This window comes from Electrophorus electricus, chromosome 8 (assembly GCF_013358815.1).
Source record: "Electrophorus electricus isolate fEleEle1 chromosome 8, fEleEle1.pri, whole genome shotgun sequence".
NCBI lineage: Eukaryota > Metazoa > Chordata > Actinopteri > Gymnotiformes > Gymnotidae > Electrophorus > Electrophorus electricus.
This window is the reverse complement of record NC_049542.1, coordinates 1441233-1457493: the sequence shown is the minus strand read 5'-3', so window position 1 is coordinate 1457493 and position 16261 is coordinate 1441233. Positions and strand designations below refer to the sequence as shown.

Genomic DNA, 16261 nt, shown 5'->3' with positions numbered 1-16261 from the left:
TTCACAAACTTTAAAATGAAGATTATGATCCATGTATTCATTGATTGGCTGGATTACTGGGCCTTGACAAAGGAGAAACTGATTCACAAATAAAGCTTTTGATTTGATAATCACTTGTGTCAAATGCTACAGCACTCCCTTTAGAAAATAAAGCTGTACTGAAATATCCAAATATCTTTGCAGACAATCCAGATATTTTTGCTAAAAATATGATCACTGGTATTATTCAGATTCCAGTATTAATAAAGAGACCTGATGATTAAACTTCAGACACTTTAAAATGAAGATTATGATGATTATGATTGGCTGGATTACTGGGCCATTGGTTAAACACTGTTCCTACAGATCTTAATTTAACATCCTGTGTTAATTTATTTTATGTTTTTTAATCTTTTATCCAAGTACTTTATATGCTTTAGTTTAATGTATAATTTGATTTTATGCACTTTATATCTTTTATTACTCATTTTAATTCAACTCAAATTATTCATTTCATTTATTTAAATTAACTTTAGTTTTCTATTTAGATCAACTATATTTAACTTTATTTTCATGAATTGCTTTGTCAGGTTTTTTCTTTTTCTTTCTCGCAAAAACCTTCCTGAAGGGCTAGATCTCAGCTTTATACATTTTCTGTCTATGTGAAGCACTTTGATTTGCCACTTTGAATGAAAAGTGCAAAACAAATCAACTTGCCTTGCCAGCTTTACTGTAGTGCTTCTGCAAGTCCTACTGTGTGCTTGTTCAAATCACTGATGTTAAACTGCATGAATAAACAGAAGACTTCAGTGATACATCAAAAATGATACAACATCAGAACAGATGGAAGGTTCCTGTATGAAGCATTTGTACATCATACATATAATAAAAATATAGACCTAAAAGTAAAATGATAAAATAAACCTGTTAATCCTTGGTTATATTTTTGCATTTTCTAAGCAGACCTAGTTAATAAAATACACTCATTAATAGGTATATATACTGGGAAAAGTTTTTGTCTTTGTTTTGTTTTTTTATAAGTGAAGATGAGAAAATTTGGCCTGTTACTAACCCACCTTTATTTATTAGACCACTTTAAAGATTTATATTATTTGTGTTATTGAGGTGAAAATATCTTGATAAAATGATCTTAAATGCACTCTGAAAGCGTGGGTAGAAAAATCCATAGATTAGAGGATTACACATAGAGTTAAAATAAGCTAACCATATCAGAGAATCAAAAACGTCAGCAGGGGTCATGAAGTTAAAGAAGGGGTCAATCAAATTGGCCATGAAAAATGGGAGCCAGCAGAGAAGAAAAAAACCCATGACAATACCCAAAGTCTTGGCTGCCTTCCTCTCTCTCTGCTCTGAATAATGTCCTTTCGCCTCCCTCGACCTTATCACGGCTGTGCCCTCACAAATCACTTTAGCTTGTTTTCGTGCAACGAAGAAGATTTTCAAGTAAAGAGAGCTCATGATAGTGCCTGGAAGGAAAAAGTTTAGAAGTGAACCGACAACAGTCCATTGTTTGTTGAAAGTCAAAGCACAGAATCCGAGACAGGTATTCGACATGGCAAGTGTCTCCAAACCCTGCACATTAACTTTGGAAACCACAATGCCAAAGCTAAACATTAATGAAAATAGCCATATGACAGTCAGACAAAATACCACAATTGTGTTTGTCATCTTCATTTGATATTTCAAAGGCTCACAAATAGCAATATATCTATCAATAGATACCAAACACAGGTGCAAAATTGATGCAGTACCTAAGGTCATATCCATACCAGAGTGAATTTTACAAAACATGTCACCCATGAACCAACATCCTTCCACCCATCGCACCATACTGAAGGGCATGACCAGACATCCCAGCATACAGTCCACCAGGGCCAGGGAGAGGATGATGAGGTTAGTTGGAGACTGCAGCTGTTTGAAATGAGAAATAGTGATGATGACCAGAAGATTCCCAAACACGGTCATGAAGATTGTAGGCAGCATTAAGATGTACATGAGCACCTGAACCGCAGACAAACGCTGTACTTTGGGACATGAGTCAGGCTGGTGTGGAAAGCAAAGCAGTACATTCTCCACATCAGTACCAGTCATATTCATAATGAGAGTGTTAATCCAAGTTCATTCAGTTGTGTCCTTCTTCACAAAACAAAACTTGACACAGATAAGAGAAACACAGTATCAACAGTAATATTACTGACAATCTACACGTACATCAGTTAAATAATTCTCCATGCTAGCTGTTAAATAAATTGTGAATAGCTGTACTTTGACTTAAATACATTTTGAACTGCAAAGCATGCACCCATTTACCAATAGGAATAGCCTATTCAAATCATCCCCCTGTGGACCTGCATATACTTGAATAAGATAAACACTGGAAGATATACAGAGAAAACATTTCTGTGGGATTTAAGAAGAAATTCACAAACCCAATTATTCATTTTCTCAAAGTGATGATGATGTACAAATGCAGGAACCTTCCATCTGTTCTGATGTTGTATCATTTTTGATGTATCACTGAAGTCTCCTGTTTATTCATTCAGTTTAACATCAGTGATTTGAACAAGCATACAGTAGGACTTGCAGAAGCAGTACAGTAAAGCTGGCAAGGCAAGTTGATTTGTTTTGCACTTTTCATTCAAAGTGGCAAATCAAAGTGCTTCACATAGACAGAAAATTTATAAAGCTGAGATCTAACCCTTCAGGAAGGTTTTTGCCAGAAAGAAAAAGAAAAAACCTGACAAAACAATTCATGAAAATAAAGTTAAATATAGTTGATCTAAATAGAAAACTAAAGTTAATTTAAATAAATGAAATGAATAATTTGAGTTGAATTAAAATGAGTAATAAAAGATATAAAGTGCATAAAATCAAATTAAACTAAACCATATAAAGTACTTGGATAAAAGATGAAAAAACATAAAATAAATTAAGACAGGATGTTAAATTAAGATCTGTAGGAACAATGTTTAACCAAAGGCCCAGTAATCCAGCCAATCAGTAAATACATGGATCATAATCTTCATTTTAAAGTTTGTGAAGTTTAATCACAAGGTCATATTTTTAGTACAGATATCTGGATTGTCTGCAAAGATATTTGGATATTTCAGTACGTCTTTATTTTCTGAAGGGAGTGCTGTAGCTGGACAGCTGGCGTCATGAGACAGAACTTACTGAAAAAATTCCTTCCTTTACTCACAGACCTCACATGGCTCATTTAACACATTAGAAGTCATTTCCCATTATACTGCTTTTTGTCCTCTTGCAAAAACACATTACATTCACCACCAACTTCATGAGATACCTTCACCTTGCACCTACACTTACTGGTAAATTTATTGAGCATGATCTTTTAGGTACACTGTAATATCCATTTGTTGTAATATCCATCTAATATCCCCCTGAGCAAGAACAAATAGTCAGATGATGGCAGCATAAATTTTGTATGGTAACAGATGAGCTACAGTCACTAATTACACCTATAAGGTATTTCTAATTAATAAATGTTAAATAATAAGTACATTAATAAACGTAATAAGGGGGTTGTTGGGTCTGCATGCTATGACTTCACTGAGCAAACACTATTGTGATTGATGTGAGACAGGATGCAAGGATGCAAGTACAAGTCGTAATGGAAGCAAAAAAATGTTCAATCAACACAAAAGGAAAAAAGACAAACAAACACAATGATTAATACATCCATGAAGACATCCACAGCGTATTCTCAAAGGCATTCACACAACAAAAAAAGATATACATAACCTGATAACACTGGTAGTAACAAAGGTGTATTTATACATGTGATGATTGGCCGAAAGGACTAGCAACAGGTGAAACGGGCAACATTGTTAACAAAGTGGGTGTGGCAACATGAGCAGGAAGGAAAGTAAACAAAAAACATGGAGACATGCTGAAGGAAAACAAACATGAGACCATGTGGATGATAGAGTAGTGGTTTGATGAGGAGATAGAGGATGGGTGATGAGGGCATAGAGGAGGGGTTTGATGAGGGGATAGATCAGGGGTTTGATGAGGGGATAGAGCAGTGGTTTGATGAGGGGATAGAGGAGGGGTTTGATGAGGGGATAGAGGAGGGGGTTGATGAGGGGATAATGGAGAGGTGTTTGATGAAGGGATAGAGGAGGGGCTTGATGAGGGGATAGAGCAGGGGGTTGATGAGGGGATAGAGGATGGGTGATGAGGGGATAGAGCAGGGGTTTGATGAGGGGATAGAGCAGGGGGTTGATGAGGGGATAGAGCAGGGGGTTGATGAGGGGATAATGGAGAGGGGTGATGAAGGGATAGAGGAGGGGGTTGATGAGGGGATAGAAAAGGTGGCCCCCACAAGATGATCTCATTTCTTAGATGCCTTAAATATCTTGCATACTGAGATCTTATTCTGGCACAATATCAAGAGAGCTGCTGCTTCTTCTTCTTCTGCTTCTGTTTCTTCTCCCTCAGAGACAATCCCATGATGCAGCACTCGTTTAGAGATGGTGGACGGAAACAGCTCGGCCAGTGGTGCAGAAGTGACAAAGTTGTGATATCATGGCTCAGAAAACACCCTTGAAGCAGGACTGCAAGTCATATCTTTGAATTACAGAGACTGCAGTAACCTCACCTTTCTTGTGACTCACTCATAGCCTAGAACACTCAACAACCTGTTCAGACTGCAGGAACACCGGGTGTCCAAATAAAGGTACTATAGGGGTCAAGTTCAAATAAAAGATCTAATTCTATTAATTAACTACATTTGGTGCCATAGCGGTGTAGAAATAGCTTTTTGATTGTAAAATGAGGTTTGTTAATGAGGGATTAGCATGTTAGCATTAGCCTCAGGCTATTATTTTTAGTAACAAGCAGCCTAATAAATAATTTTACCTTAGTGAATATTAGGTTGCAAAGGTGTTCTTATTAAAAGTAATTAATGAAATAATGTTGTCTAATCATTACTCCCGTTACATGTTCGTCCTGAATAATTTGGTAGAAGGTGTGTTTTTGTAACTTTGATTTATTTTCATCTTATTTTCAGTCATGATTGCATGACTGGTTTACATTATTTCAGAGATCACCTTAGCTCAGCATTCAAAGACTTTAAAAGGCTCATATAGAGGAGAGTCTATTTACTGAGAAGAGAAACTCAGTTGTAGCAGCTTGCAAGTAAGATACTTAGGTTGGTTCATCAGATAGGCAGTTATGTTTATTAATAATCAGTTATAGTACAAGGCAAATAAATGCTACCTGCGTGTAGTGGGTGGAACTATTAGGTGACAATCACTCTCTAACTAGAGCGATTCAATAATCTGCATTATACGGTCCCAGGATGGTTAAAACGAGGCAGCAATCACTTGAGATTCAGTGGGCAGTGAAGCAGCTCACTATGTATTGAGACACACTCACATTATTTCATGTTTATTTAAACCTGAATGTTCATCAAAGTGCATGCTTTGGAAAATCAAAGTTCTCATGAAGAAGCATGGAAATCCATCATCTACACATTTGTTTACATTTCTATTGAATTGAGCATTAATTATTGCCATAAAATAAATCTTTACCTGCTCTCCTATAGTATGGAGATAGTGCTAATGATTGTCAATCATTATATAACATCTGACCGAATTTTAAATATCTCAGTTCTCTAAATATGTTTTTATATGGATTAGTCATTTTATCAAAAGAGAAAATATCCAGATTGATGAAGGAGAAATGATTCACTTGTGTCAAATGCTACAGCACTCCCTTCAGAAAATAAAGACGTACTGAAATATCCAAATATCTTTGCAGACAATCCAGATATCTGTACTAAAACTATGACCTTGTGATTAAACTTCACAAACTTTAAAATGAAGATTATGATCCATGTATTCATTGATTGGCTGGATTACTGGGCCTTGACAAAGGAGAAAATGATTCACAAATAAAGCTTTTGATTTGTTCATCACTTGTGTCAAATGCTACAGCACTCCCTTTAGAAAATAAAGCTGTACTGAAATATCCAAATATCTTTGCAGACAATCCAGATATTTTTGCTAAAAATATGATCACTGGTATTATTCAGATTCCAGTATTAATAAAGAGACCTGATGATTAAACTTCAGACACTTTAAAATGAAGATTATGATCCATATATTCACTGATTGGCTGGATTACTGGGTCTTGGGTTAAACACTCTTTTAACAATCTTTTAAGCACTACAGGCCACTTTTATGTTAATTCTTTATATATATTTTTTTTCTCATCTCTTATCTCAGCAGCCTATATGTTTTAGTTTAAATGTTTAATTTTATTTTATGCACTTTAAATCTTGTATTAATCATTTTAATTCACCTTTTTCATTTCAGTTCTTTAAGTTTAGTTTGTCATGGTTTTTCTTTTTCTTTTTGGTAAAAACCTTCCTGAAGGGATAGATCTCGGCTTTATACATTTTTTGTCTATGTGAAGCACTTTGAGGTTTGTCTTTGAGTTGCCACTTTGCATAATAAGTGCTATAAAAATCAACTTGCCTTGCCAGCTTTACTGTACTGCTTCAGCAAGTCCTACTGTGTGCTTGTTCAAATCACTCATGTTAAATTGCATGAATAAACAGGAGACTTCAGTGATACATCAAAAATGATACAACATCAGAACAGAAGGAAGGTTCCTGTATGAAGCATTTGTATATCATACATATAATAAAAATATAGACCTAAAAGTAAAATGATAAAATAAACCTGTTAATCCTTGGTTATATTTTGCATTTTCTAAGCAGACCTAGTTAATAAAATACACTCATTATTAGGTATATATACTGGGAAAAGTTTTTGTCTTTGTTTTGTTTTTTTATAAGTGCAGATGAGGAAATTTGGCCTGTTACTAACCCACCTTTATTTATTAGACCACTTTAAAGATTTATATTATTTGTGTTATTGAGGTGAAAATATCTTGATAAAATGATCTTAAATGCACTCTGAAAGCGTGGGTAGAAAAATCCATAGATTAGAGGATTACACATAGAGTTAAAATAAGCTAACCATATCAGAGAATCAAAAACGTCAGCAGGGGTCATGAAGTTAAAGAAGGGGTCAATCAAATTGGTCATGAAATATGGGAGCCAGCAGAGAAGGAAAAAACCCATGACAATACCCAAAGTCTTGGCTGCCTTCCTCTCTCTCTGCTCTGAATAATGTCCTTTCGCCTCCCTCGACCTTACCACGGCTGTGCCCTCACAAATCACTTTAGCTTGTTTTCGTGCAACGAAGAAGATTTTCAAGTAAAGAGAGCTCATGATAGTGCCTGGAAGGAAAAAGTTTAGAAGTGAAGTTATAACAGTCCATTGTTTGTTGAAAGTCAAAGCGCAGAATCCGAGACAGGTATTCGACATGGCAAGTGTCTCCAAACCCTGCACATTAACTTTGGAAACCACAATGCCAAAGCTAAATATTAATGAAAATAGCCACATGACAGTCAGACAAAATACCACAATTGTGTTTGTCATCTTCATTTGATATTTCAAAGGCTCACAAATAGCAATATATCTATCAATAGATACCAAACACAGGTGCAAAATTGATGCAATACTCAAGGTCATATCCATACCAGAGTGAATTTTACAAAACATGTCACCCATGAACCAACATCCTTCCACCCATCGCACCATACTGAAGGGCATGACCAGACATCCCATCATACAGTCCACCAGGGCCAGGGAGAGGATGATGAGGTTAGTTGGAGACTGCAGCTGTTTGAAATGAGAAATAGTGATGATGACCAGAAGATTCCCAAACACAGTCATGAAGATTGTAGGCAGCATTAAGATGTACATGAGCACCTGAACCACAGACAAACGCTGTACTTTTGGACATGATTCAGGCTGGTGTGGAAAGCAGAGCAGTACATTCTCCACATCAGTACCAGTCATATTCATAATGAGAGTGTTAATCCAAGTTCATTCAGTTGTGTCCTTCTTCACAAAACAAAACTTGACACAGATAAGAGAAACACAGTATCAACAGTAATATTACTGACAATCTACACGTACATCAGTTAAATAATTCTCCATGCTAGCTGTTAAATAAATTGTGAATAGCTGTACTTTGACTTAAATACATTTTGAACTGCAAAGCATGCACCCATTTACCAATAGGAATAGCCTATTCAAATCATCCCCCTGTGGACCTGCATATACTTGAATAAGATGAACACTGGAAGATATACAGTGAAAACATTTCTGTGGGATTTAAGAGGAAATTCACAAACCCCATTATTCATTTTCTCAATGTGTTTAGATGGTGAACATGTTTGATGGGTATATGTTTTGTTTGCTTTTTTGTTGCAATTTGTTTTTGATTTCATTCTGCTGTGATTTCATTCTGTTGCGTCCTTCCTTTTTGCTTGTTCTTTTCCCGTGACAAATAATAGTCTTTGTGGTAACATTTATCTTAATAAAATGTGTTTGTATAACAAACTGTTAGGTGTTGCATCACAATATCACGATATGATCCATATCATTTTGTTTTATTGGCAGTACCCTACCTATCCAGGTTTTTACTTAATGCGTAATGTGTTAGCTAGCACATGCAAGCCTTGTTATACTGCTAGTTAGAAAATATTAAATAAATTTTGCATGTTTAAATTTTATATTTTAGGTATGAAGTACTAGCTAATGCAATCATAAAATATTTAGATTTCACATTATAGTCAAATGTGATACTGATCTTAGGTTATGTTTCTATATATTACACACTAAACCTTTTTTATAGCCATCAGTAAAAAAGTCTCTAGTAAAAAGCAAACAAAACATATACCCATCTAAACACATTGAGAAAATGAATAATGGGGTTTGTGAATTTCCTCTTAAATCCCACAGAAATGTTTTCACTGTATATCTTCCAGTATTCATCTTATTCAAGTATATGCAGGTCCACAGGGGGATGATTTGAATAGGCTATTCCTATTGGTAAATGGGTGCATGCTTTGCAGTTCAAAATGTATTTAAGTCAAAGTACAGCTATTCACAATTTATTTAACAGCTAGCATGGAGAATTATTTAACTGATGTACGTGTAGATTGTCAGTAATATTGTTGATACTGTGTTTCTCTTATCTGTGTCAAGTTTTGTTTTGTGAAGAAGGACACAACTGAATGAACTTGGATTAACACTCTCATTATGAATATGACTGGTACTGATGTGGAGAATGTACTGCTTTGCTTTCCACACCAGCCTGACTCATGTCCCAAAGTACAGCGTTTGTCTGCGATTCAGGTGCTCATGTACATCTTAATGCTGCCTACAATCTTCATGACTGTGTTTGGGAATCTTCTGGTCATCATCACTATTTCTCATTTCAAACAGCTGCAGTCTCCAACTAACCTCATCATCCTCTCCCTGGCCCTGGTGGACTGTATGATGGGATGTCTGGTCATGCCCTTCAGTATGGTGCGATGGGTGGAAGGATGTTGGTTCATGGGTGACATGTTTTGTAAAATTCACTCTGGTATGGATATGACCTTGAGTATTGCATCAATTTTACACCTGTGTTTGGTATCTATTGATAGATATATTGCTATTTGTGAGCCTTTGAAATATCAAATGAAGATGACAAACACAATTGTGGTATTTTGTCTGACTGTCATATGGCTATTTTCATTAATGTTTAGCTTTGGCATTGTGGTTTCCAAAGTTAATGTGCAGGGTTTGGAGACACTTGCCATGTCGAATACCTGTCTCGGATTCTGTGCTTTGACTTGCAACAAACAATGGACTGTTATAACTTCACTTCTAAACTTTTTCCTTCCAGGCACTATCATGAGCTCTCTTTACTTGAAAATCTTCTTCGTTGCACGAAAACAAGCTAAAGTGATTTGTGAGGGCATAGCCGTGATAAGGTCGAGGGAGGCGAAAGGACATTATTCAGAGCAGAGAGAGAGGAAGGCAGCCAAGACTTTGGGTATTGTCATGGGTTTTTTCCTTCTCTGCTGGCTCCCATATTTCATGACCAATTTGATTGACCCCTTCTTTAACTTCATGACCCCTGCTGACGTTTTTGATTCTCTGATATGGTTAGCTTATTTTAACTCTATGTGTAATCCTCTAATCTATGGATTTTTCTACCCACGCTTTCAGAGTGCATTTAAGATCATTTTATCAAGATATTTTCACCTCAATAACACAAATAATATAAATCTTTAAAGTGGTCTAATAAATAAAGGTGGGTTAGTAACAGGCCAAATTTTCTCATCTGCACTTATAAAAAAACAAAACAAAGACAAAAACTTTTCCCAGTATATATACCTAATAATGAGTGTATTTTATTAACTAGGTCTGCTTGGAAAATGCAAAATATAACCAAGGATTAACAGGTTTATTTTATCATTTTACTTTTAGGTCTATATTTTTATTATATGTATGATATACAAATGCTTCATACAGGAACCTTCCTTCTGTTCTGATGTTGTATCATTTTTGATGTATCACTGAAGTCTCCTGTTTATTCATGCAATTTAACATGAGTGATTTGAACAAGCACACAGTAGGACTTGCTGAAGCAGTACAGTAAAGCTGGCAAGGCAAGTTGATTTTTATAGCACTTATTATGCAAAGTGGCAACTCAAAGACAAAACTCAAAGTGCTTCACATAGACAGAAAATGTATAAAGCCGAGATCTATCCCTTCAGGAAAGTTTTTGCCAAAAAGAAAAAGAAAAACCATGACAAACTAAACTTAAAGAACTGAAATGAAAAAGGTGAATTAAAATGATTAATACAAGATTTAAAGTGCATAAAATAAAATTAAACATTTAAACTAAAACATATAAGGTGCTGAGATAAGAGATGAGATTAAAAAATATATATAAATAATTAACATAAAAGTGGCCGGTAGTGCTTAAAAGATTGTTAAAAGAGTGTTTAACCCAAGGCCCAGTAATCCAGCCAATCAGTGAATATATGGATCATAATCTTCATTTTAAAGTGTCTGAAGTTTAATCATCAGGTCTCTTTATTAATACTGGAATCTGAATAATACCAGTGGTCATATTTTTAGCAAAAATAGCTGGATTGTCTGCAAAGATATTTGGATATTTCAGTACAGCTTTATTTTCTAAAGGGAGTGCTATAGCATTTGACACAAGTGATGATCAAATCAAAAGCTTTATTTGTGAATCATTTTCTCCTTTGTCAAGGCCCAGTAATCCAGCCAATCAATGAATACATGGATCATAATCTTCATTTAAAGTTTGTGAAGTTTAATCACAAGGTCATAGTTTTAGTACAGATATCTGGATTGTCTGCAAAGATATTTGGATATTTCAGTACGTCTTTATTTTCTGAAGGGAGTGCTGTAGCATTTGACACAAGTGAATCATTTCTCCTTCATCAATCTGGATATTTTCTCTTTTGATAAAATGACTAATCCATATAAAAACATATTTAGAGAACTGCGATATTTAAAATTAGGTCAGATGTTATATAATGATTGACAATCATTAGCACTATCTCCATACTATAGGACAGCAGGTAAAGATTTATTTTATGGCAATAATTAATGCTCAGTTCAATAGAAATGTAAACAAATGTGTAGATGATGGATTTCCATGCTTCTTCATGAGAACTTTGATTTTCCAAAGCATGCACTTTGATGAACATTCAGGTTTAAATAAACATGAAATAATGTGAGTGTGTCTCAATACATAGTAATCTGCTTCACTGCCCACTGAATCTCAAGTGATTGCTGCCTCGTTTTAACCATCATGGGACCGTATAATGCAGATTATTGAATCGCTCTAGTTCGAGAGTGATTGTCACCTAATAGTTCCACCCACTACACGCAGGTAGCATTTATTTGCCTTGTACTATAACTGATTATTAATAAACATAACTGCCTATCTGATGAACCAACCTAAGTATCTTACTTGCAAGCTGCTACAACTGAGTTTCTCTTCTCAGTAAATAGACTCTCCTCTATATGAGCCTTTTAAAGTCTTTGAATGCTGAGCTAAGGTGATCTCTGAAATAATGAAAACCAGTCATGCAATCATGACTGAAAATAAGATGAAAATAAATCAAAGTTACAAAAACACACCTTCTACCAAATTATTCAGGATGAACATGTAACGGGAGTAATGATTAGACAACATTATTTCATTAATTACTTTTAACAAGAACACCTTTGCAACCTAATATTCACTAAGGTAAAATTATTTATTAGGCTGCTTGTTACTAAAAATAATAGCCTGAGGCTAATGCTAACATGCTAATCCCTCATTAACAAACCTCATTTTACAATCAAAAAGCTATTTCTACACCGCTATGGCACCAAATGCAGTTAATTAATAGAATTAGATCTTTTATTTGAACTTGACCCCTATAGTAGCTTTATTTGGACACCCGGTGTTCCTGCAGTCTGAACAGGTTGTTGAGTGTTCTAGGCTATGAGTGAGTCACAAGAAAGGTGAGGTTACTGCAGTCTCTGTAATTCAAAGATATAACTTGCAGTCCTGCTTCAAGGGTGTTTTCTGAGCCATGATATCACAACTTTGTCACTTCTGCACCACTGGCCGAGCTGTTTCCGTCCACCATCTCTAAACGAGTGCTGCATCATGGGATTGTCTCTGAGGGAGAAGAAGCAGAAGCAGAAGAAGAAGAAGCAGCAGCTCTCTTGATATTGTGCCAGAATAAGATCTCAGTATGCAAGATATTTAAGGCATCTAAGAAATGAGATCATCTTGTGGGGGCTACCTTTTCTATCCCCTCATCAACCCCCTCCTCTATCCCTTCATCACCCCTCTCCATTATCCCCTCATCAACCCCCTGCTCTATCCCCTCATCAACCCCCTGCTCTATCCCCTCATCAACCCCCTGCTCTATCCCCTCATCAAACCCCTCCTCTATCCCCTCATCACCCATCCTCTATCCCCTCATCAACCCCCTGCTCTATCCCCTCATCAAACCCCTCCTCTATCCCCTCATCACCCATCCTCTATCCCCTCATCAACCCCCTCCTCTATCCCTTCATCACCCCTCTCCATTATCCCCTCATCAACCCCCTGCTCTATCCCCTCATCAAACCACTCCTCTATCCCCTCATCAAACCCCTGATCTATCCCCTCATCTATCCCCTCATCACCCATCCTCTATCTCCTCATCAAACCACTGCTCTATCCCCTCATCAAACCACTGCTCTATCATCCACATGGTCTCATGTTTGTTTTCCTTCAGCATGTCTCCATGTTTTTTGTTTACTTTCCTTCCTGCTCATGTTGCCACACCCACTTTATTAACAATGTTGCCCGTTTCACCTGTTGCTAGTCCTTTCGGCCAATCATCACATGTATAAATACACCTTTGTTACTACCAGTGTTATCAGGTTATGTATATCTTTTTTTGTTGTGTGAATGCCTTTGAGAATACGCTGTGGATGTCTTCATGGATGTATTAATCATTGTGTTTGTTTGTCTTTTTTCCTTTTGTGTTGATTGAACATTTTTTTGCTTCCATTACGACTTGTACTTGCATCCTTGCATCCTGTCTCACATCAATCACAATAGTGTTTGCTCAGTGAAGTCATAGCATGCAGACCCAACAACCCCCTTATTACGTTTATTAATGTACTTATTATTTAACATTTATTAATTAGAAATACCTTATAGGTGTAATTAGTGACTGTAGCTCATCTGTTACCATACAAAATTTATGCTGCCATCATCTGACTATTTCTTCTTGCTCAGATGGATATTAGATGGATATTACAACAAATGGATATTACAGTGTACCTAAAAGATCATGCTCAATAAATTTACCAGTAAGTGTAGGCGCAAGGTGAAGGTATCTCATGAAGTTGGTGGTAAATGTAATGTGTTTTTGCAAGAGAACAAAAAGCAGTATAATGGGAAATGACTTCTAATGTCTTAAATGAGCCATGTGAGGTCTGTGAGTAAAGGAAGGAATTTTTTCAGTAAGTCCTGTCTCATGATGCCAGCTGTCCAACCACACTGCAGCCTCTGTGGACTACTGAGTGGATCATGGCATTTCTAGATCTCTGTCAGCATGGCCTACCAGTAGTATGGTTACGACATTTCTGAAACCCAGTTTGTGGGTATGTGGATGGGTTTTTCAAACACATATTTGTTTAACGTATCTAAGTTCCACCAAATAAGGTTTTTGAACATTACAGCTTTATTTTAAGTTTAATTTTCTATCAGTGACTGCACAATCATGACACCCCACTCATGTTTAATGTGATCAACTCACTGATTGTTTTCTTCAAATTATCAGTGTGTGTGCATAAGGACTCGGACTCCCTCCCTCTACCCACACTAGATTACTTTTTATCCCATGTCATATGGGTCTTTTGACTTAGAACTGTCCTTTGTTGTTAACTACTGCATTATGGTATGTGAATTTTATACACAAAAACAAAATAGTTTTTTTGGGTATAGCATTTGTGGGGGAAAAAGTCCAGTTCTAAAATACATATTCAGATGCTAGTTAAGTGGAATAGCACAAAGGGATTATATACTAAAGTAAAGACTCAGTATGACTTCAATATTAAGTAACATAAGTTTTCATTTAGCAACATTAACAATATTCACCCCACGGTCCCAATATACTGTGTAACTGAATAAATGTAATTCAGCACAACTAGCACCTTCCAATGATACTAGACACAATTACAGTGTTAAACTGCTTGAGTTACTGAGGTGGAGTACATATTTTGATATAATAAGCTTAAATGCTCTCTGAAAACGCGGATAAAAAAACCCATAAACCAATGGGTTACAAGTTGAATTGAGGTACCCAAACCACACCAGGACGTCAAACACGTCCACCGGAGTAGAGAAGCCGAGAAGTGGGTCAGTTATCGTAGTGATAAAAAACGGCAGCCAGCAGAGCAGAAAGATTCCCATGACGATGCCCAGAGTCTTGGCTGCCTTCCTCTCCCTCTGCTCTGATGAGTAACTCTTCGTCTCTGACAGGGTCATCACCACCACCCTATCAGATATCAGTTTAGCTTGTTTTCTTGCAACATGAAAGATCTTGAGGTACAGAGAACTCATGATAGTTCCTGGAATGAAAAAAGCCACAAGAGCAGCAGTAAGACCCCACTGTCTGTTAAAGATCAACGCGCAGTTTCCCACACAGGAACTTAAGATTAAAAGGCTCTCCAAACCTTGAGTGTTTACATTAGATAGAACGACCCCAAAGCTAAACGCGAATGAAAACACCCACAGGACAGTGATACACACTGCCACACTTTTCTTTGTCATCTTTGTCCTGTAAGTTAGAGGGTCACAAATTGCCATGTATCTATCAATAGATACCAAACACAGGTGTAGTATAGAGACGATACTCAAGGTCATATCCAAACCAGAGTGAATTTTACAAAACATGTCACCCATGAACCAGCATCCTTCCACCCATCGCACCATACTGAAGGGCATGACCAGACAGCCCAGCATACAGTCCACCAGGGCCAGGGAGAGGATGATGAGGTTAGTTGGAGACTGCAGCTGTTTGAAATGAGAAATAGTGATGATGACCAGAAGATTCCCAAACACGGTCATGAAGATTGTAGGCAGCATTAAGATGTACATGAGCACCTGAAGCACAGCCAAACGCTGTACTTTGGGACATGAGTCAGGCTGGTGTGGAAAACAGAGCAGTACATTCTCCACATCAATACCAGTCATATTCATATTGAGTATGTTAATCCAAACCATTTAGAACATGCTCTTCCTCAAAGGTATGGCACCACCCAGGAAAACATATTCTCATTTATTTAAATTATAATAACAGTGAATCATAACTGATTACCTGTACCTACAACTTAATTAATGAAGGCTGTGTCGTATGACTTAAATACATGGGATTTTTAAAAAGGTAACACCCCTTCACCAATAGAATACCTTCCATATGACATCATACCATGAACAGAGAAGCACTGTCTGTGTTTCATATGACCTTGTTTATTGTGTCAGATGGGGTATTGTTTCAGATGTTAGCCACGTTGTCTCATTTTGTGGATCCTTGAGTTGCCCAATACCTCATATAGCTCACTACACATTAACCGCAATGCACTAAGTTGAAAAGTAGTTTTATCAAGACTCCTGGTGACATCACAGTGGACACCTCGGATGTGTGAGCACTTATTTAAAGTAAGCTGATCGGGTCTGTCTCAGCTGATGTGATAGGTCTTGAGTTTAATTTGTTTATTTATGTGTGCTGATATCTGCTTCTTAGCTTGCATAGATATTAAAGACACCACATCTCCATATTCTCTTTAATG

The 16261-nt window shown here is 36.6% G+C and overlaps 4 protein-coding genes across 4 annotated transcripts; 1 reads left to right on the top strand and 3 right to left on the bottom strand.

The window, feature by feature from the left end:
* Window positions 1-1074: 1074 nt before the first annotated feature.
* On the bottom strand, window positions 1075-2106 carry LOC113592317 (trace amine-associated receptor 3-like). The gene has a single exon (XM_027033153.2). It carries the CDS (start codon window positions 2095-2097, stop codon window positions 1075-1077), a length of 1023 nt encoding a protein of 340 aa, XP_026888954.2. The 5' UTR covers window positions 2098-2106.
* Window positions 2107-6880: 4774 nt separating this feature from the next.
* On the bottom strand, window positions 6881-7912 carry LOC118241819 (trace amine-associated receptor 3-like). Its single transcript, XM_035529054.1, has one exon. It carries the CDS (start codon window positions 7901-7903, stop codon window positions 6881-6883), a length of 1023 nt encoding a protein of 340 aa, XP_035384947.1. The 5' UTR covers window positions 7904-7912.
* A 1224-nt stretch (window positions 7913-9136) lies between these two features.
* Window positions 9137-10168, top strand: LOC118241818 (trace amine-associated receptor 3-like). Its single transcript, XM_035529053.1, has one exon. It carries the CDS (start codon window positions 9146-9148, stop codon window positions 10166-10168), a length of 1023 nt encoding a protein of 340 aa, XP_035384946.1. The 5' UTR covers window positions 9137-9145.
* Window positions 10169-14645: 4477 nt separating this feature from the next.
* Window positions 14646-15680, bottom strand: LOC113569172 (trace amine-associated receptor 4-like). The gene has a single exon (XM_026997258.2). It carries the CDS (start codon window positions 15669-15671, stop codon window positions 14646-14648), a length of 1026 nt encoding a protein of 341 aa, XP_026853059.2. The 5' UTR covers window positions 15672-15680.
* Window positions 15681-16261: the final 581 nt, after the last annotated feature.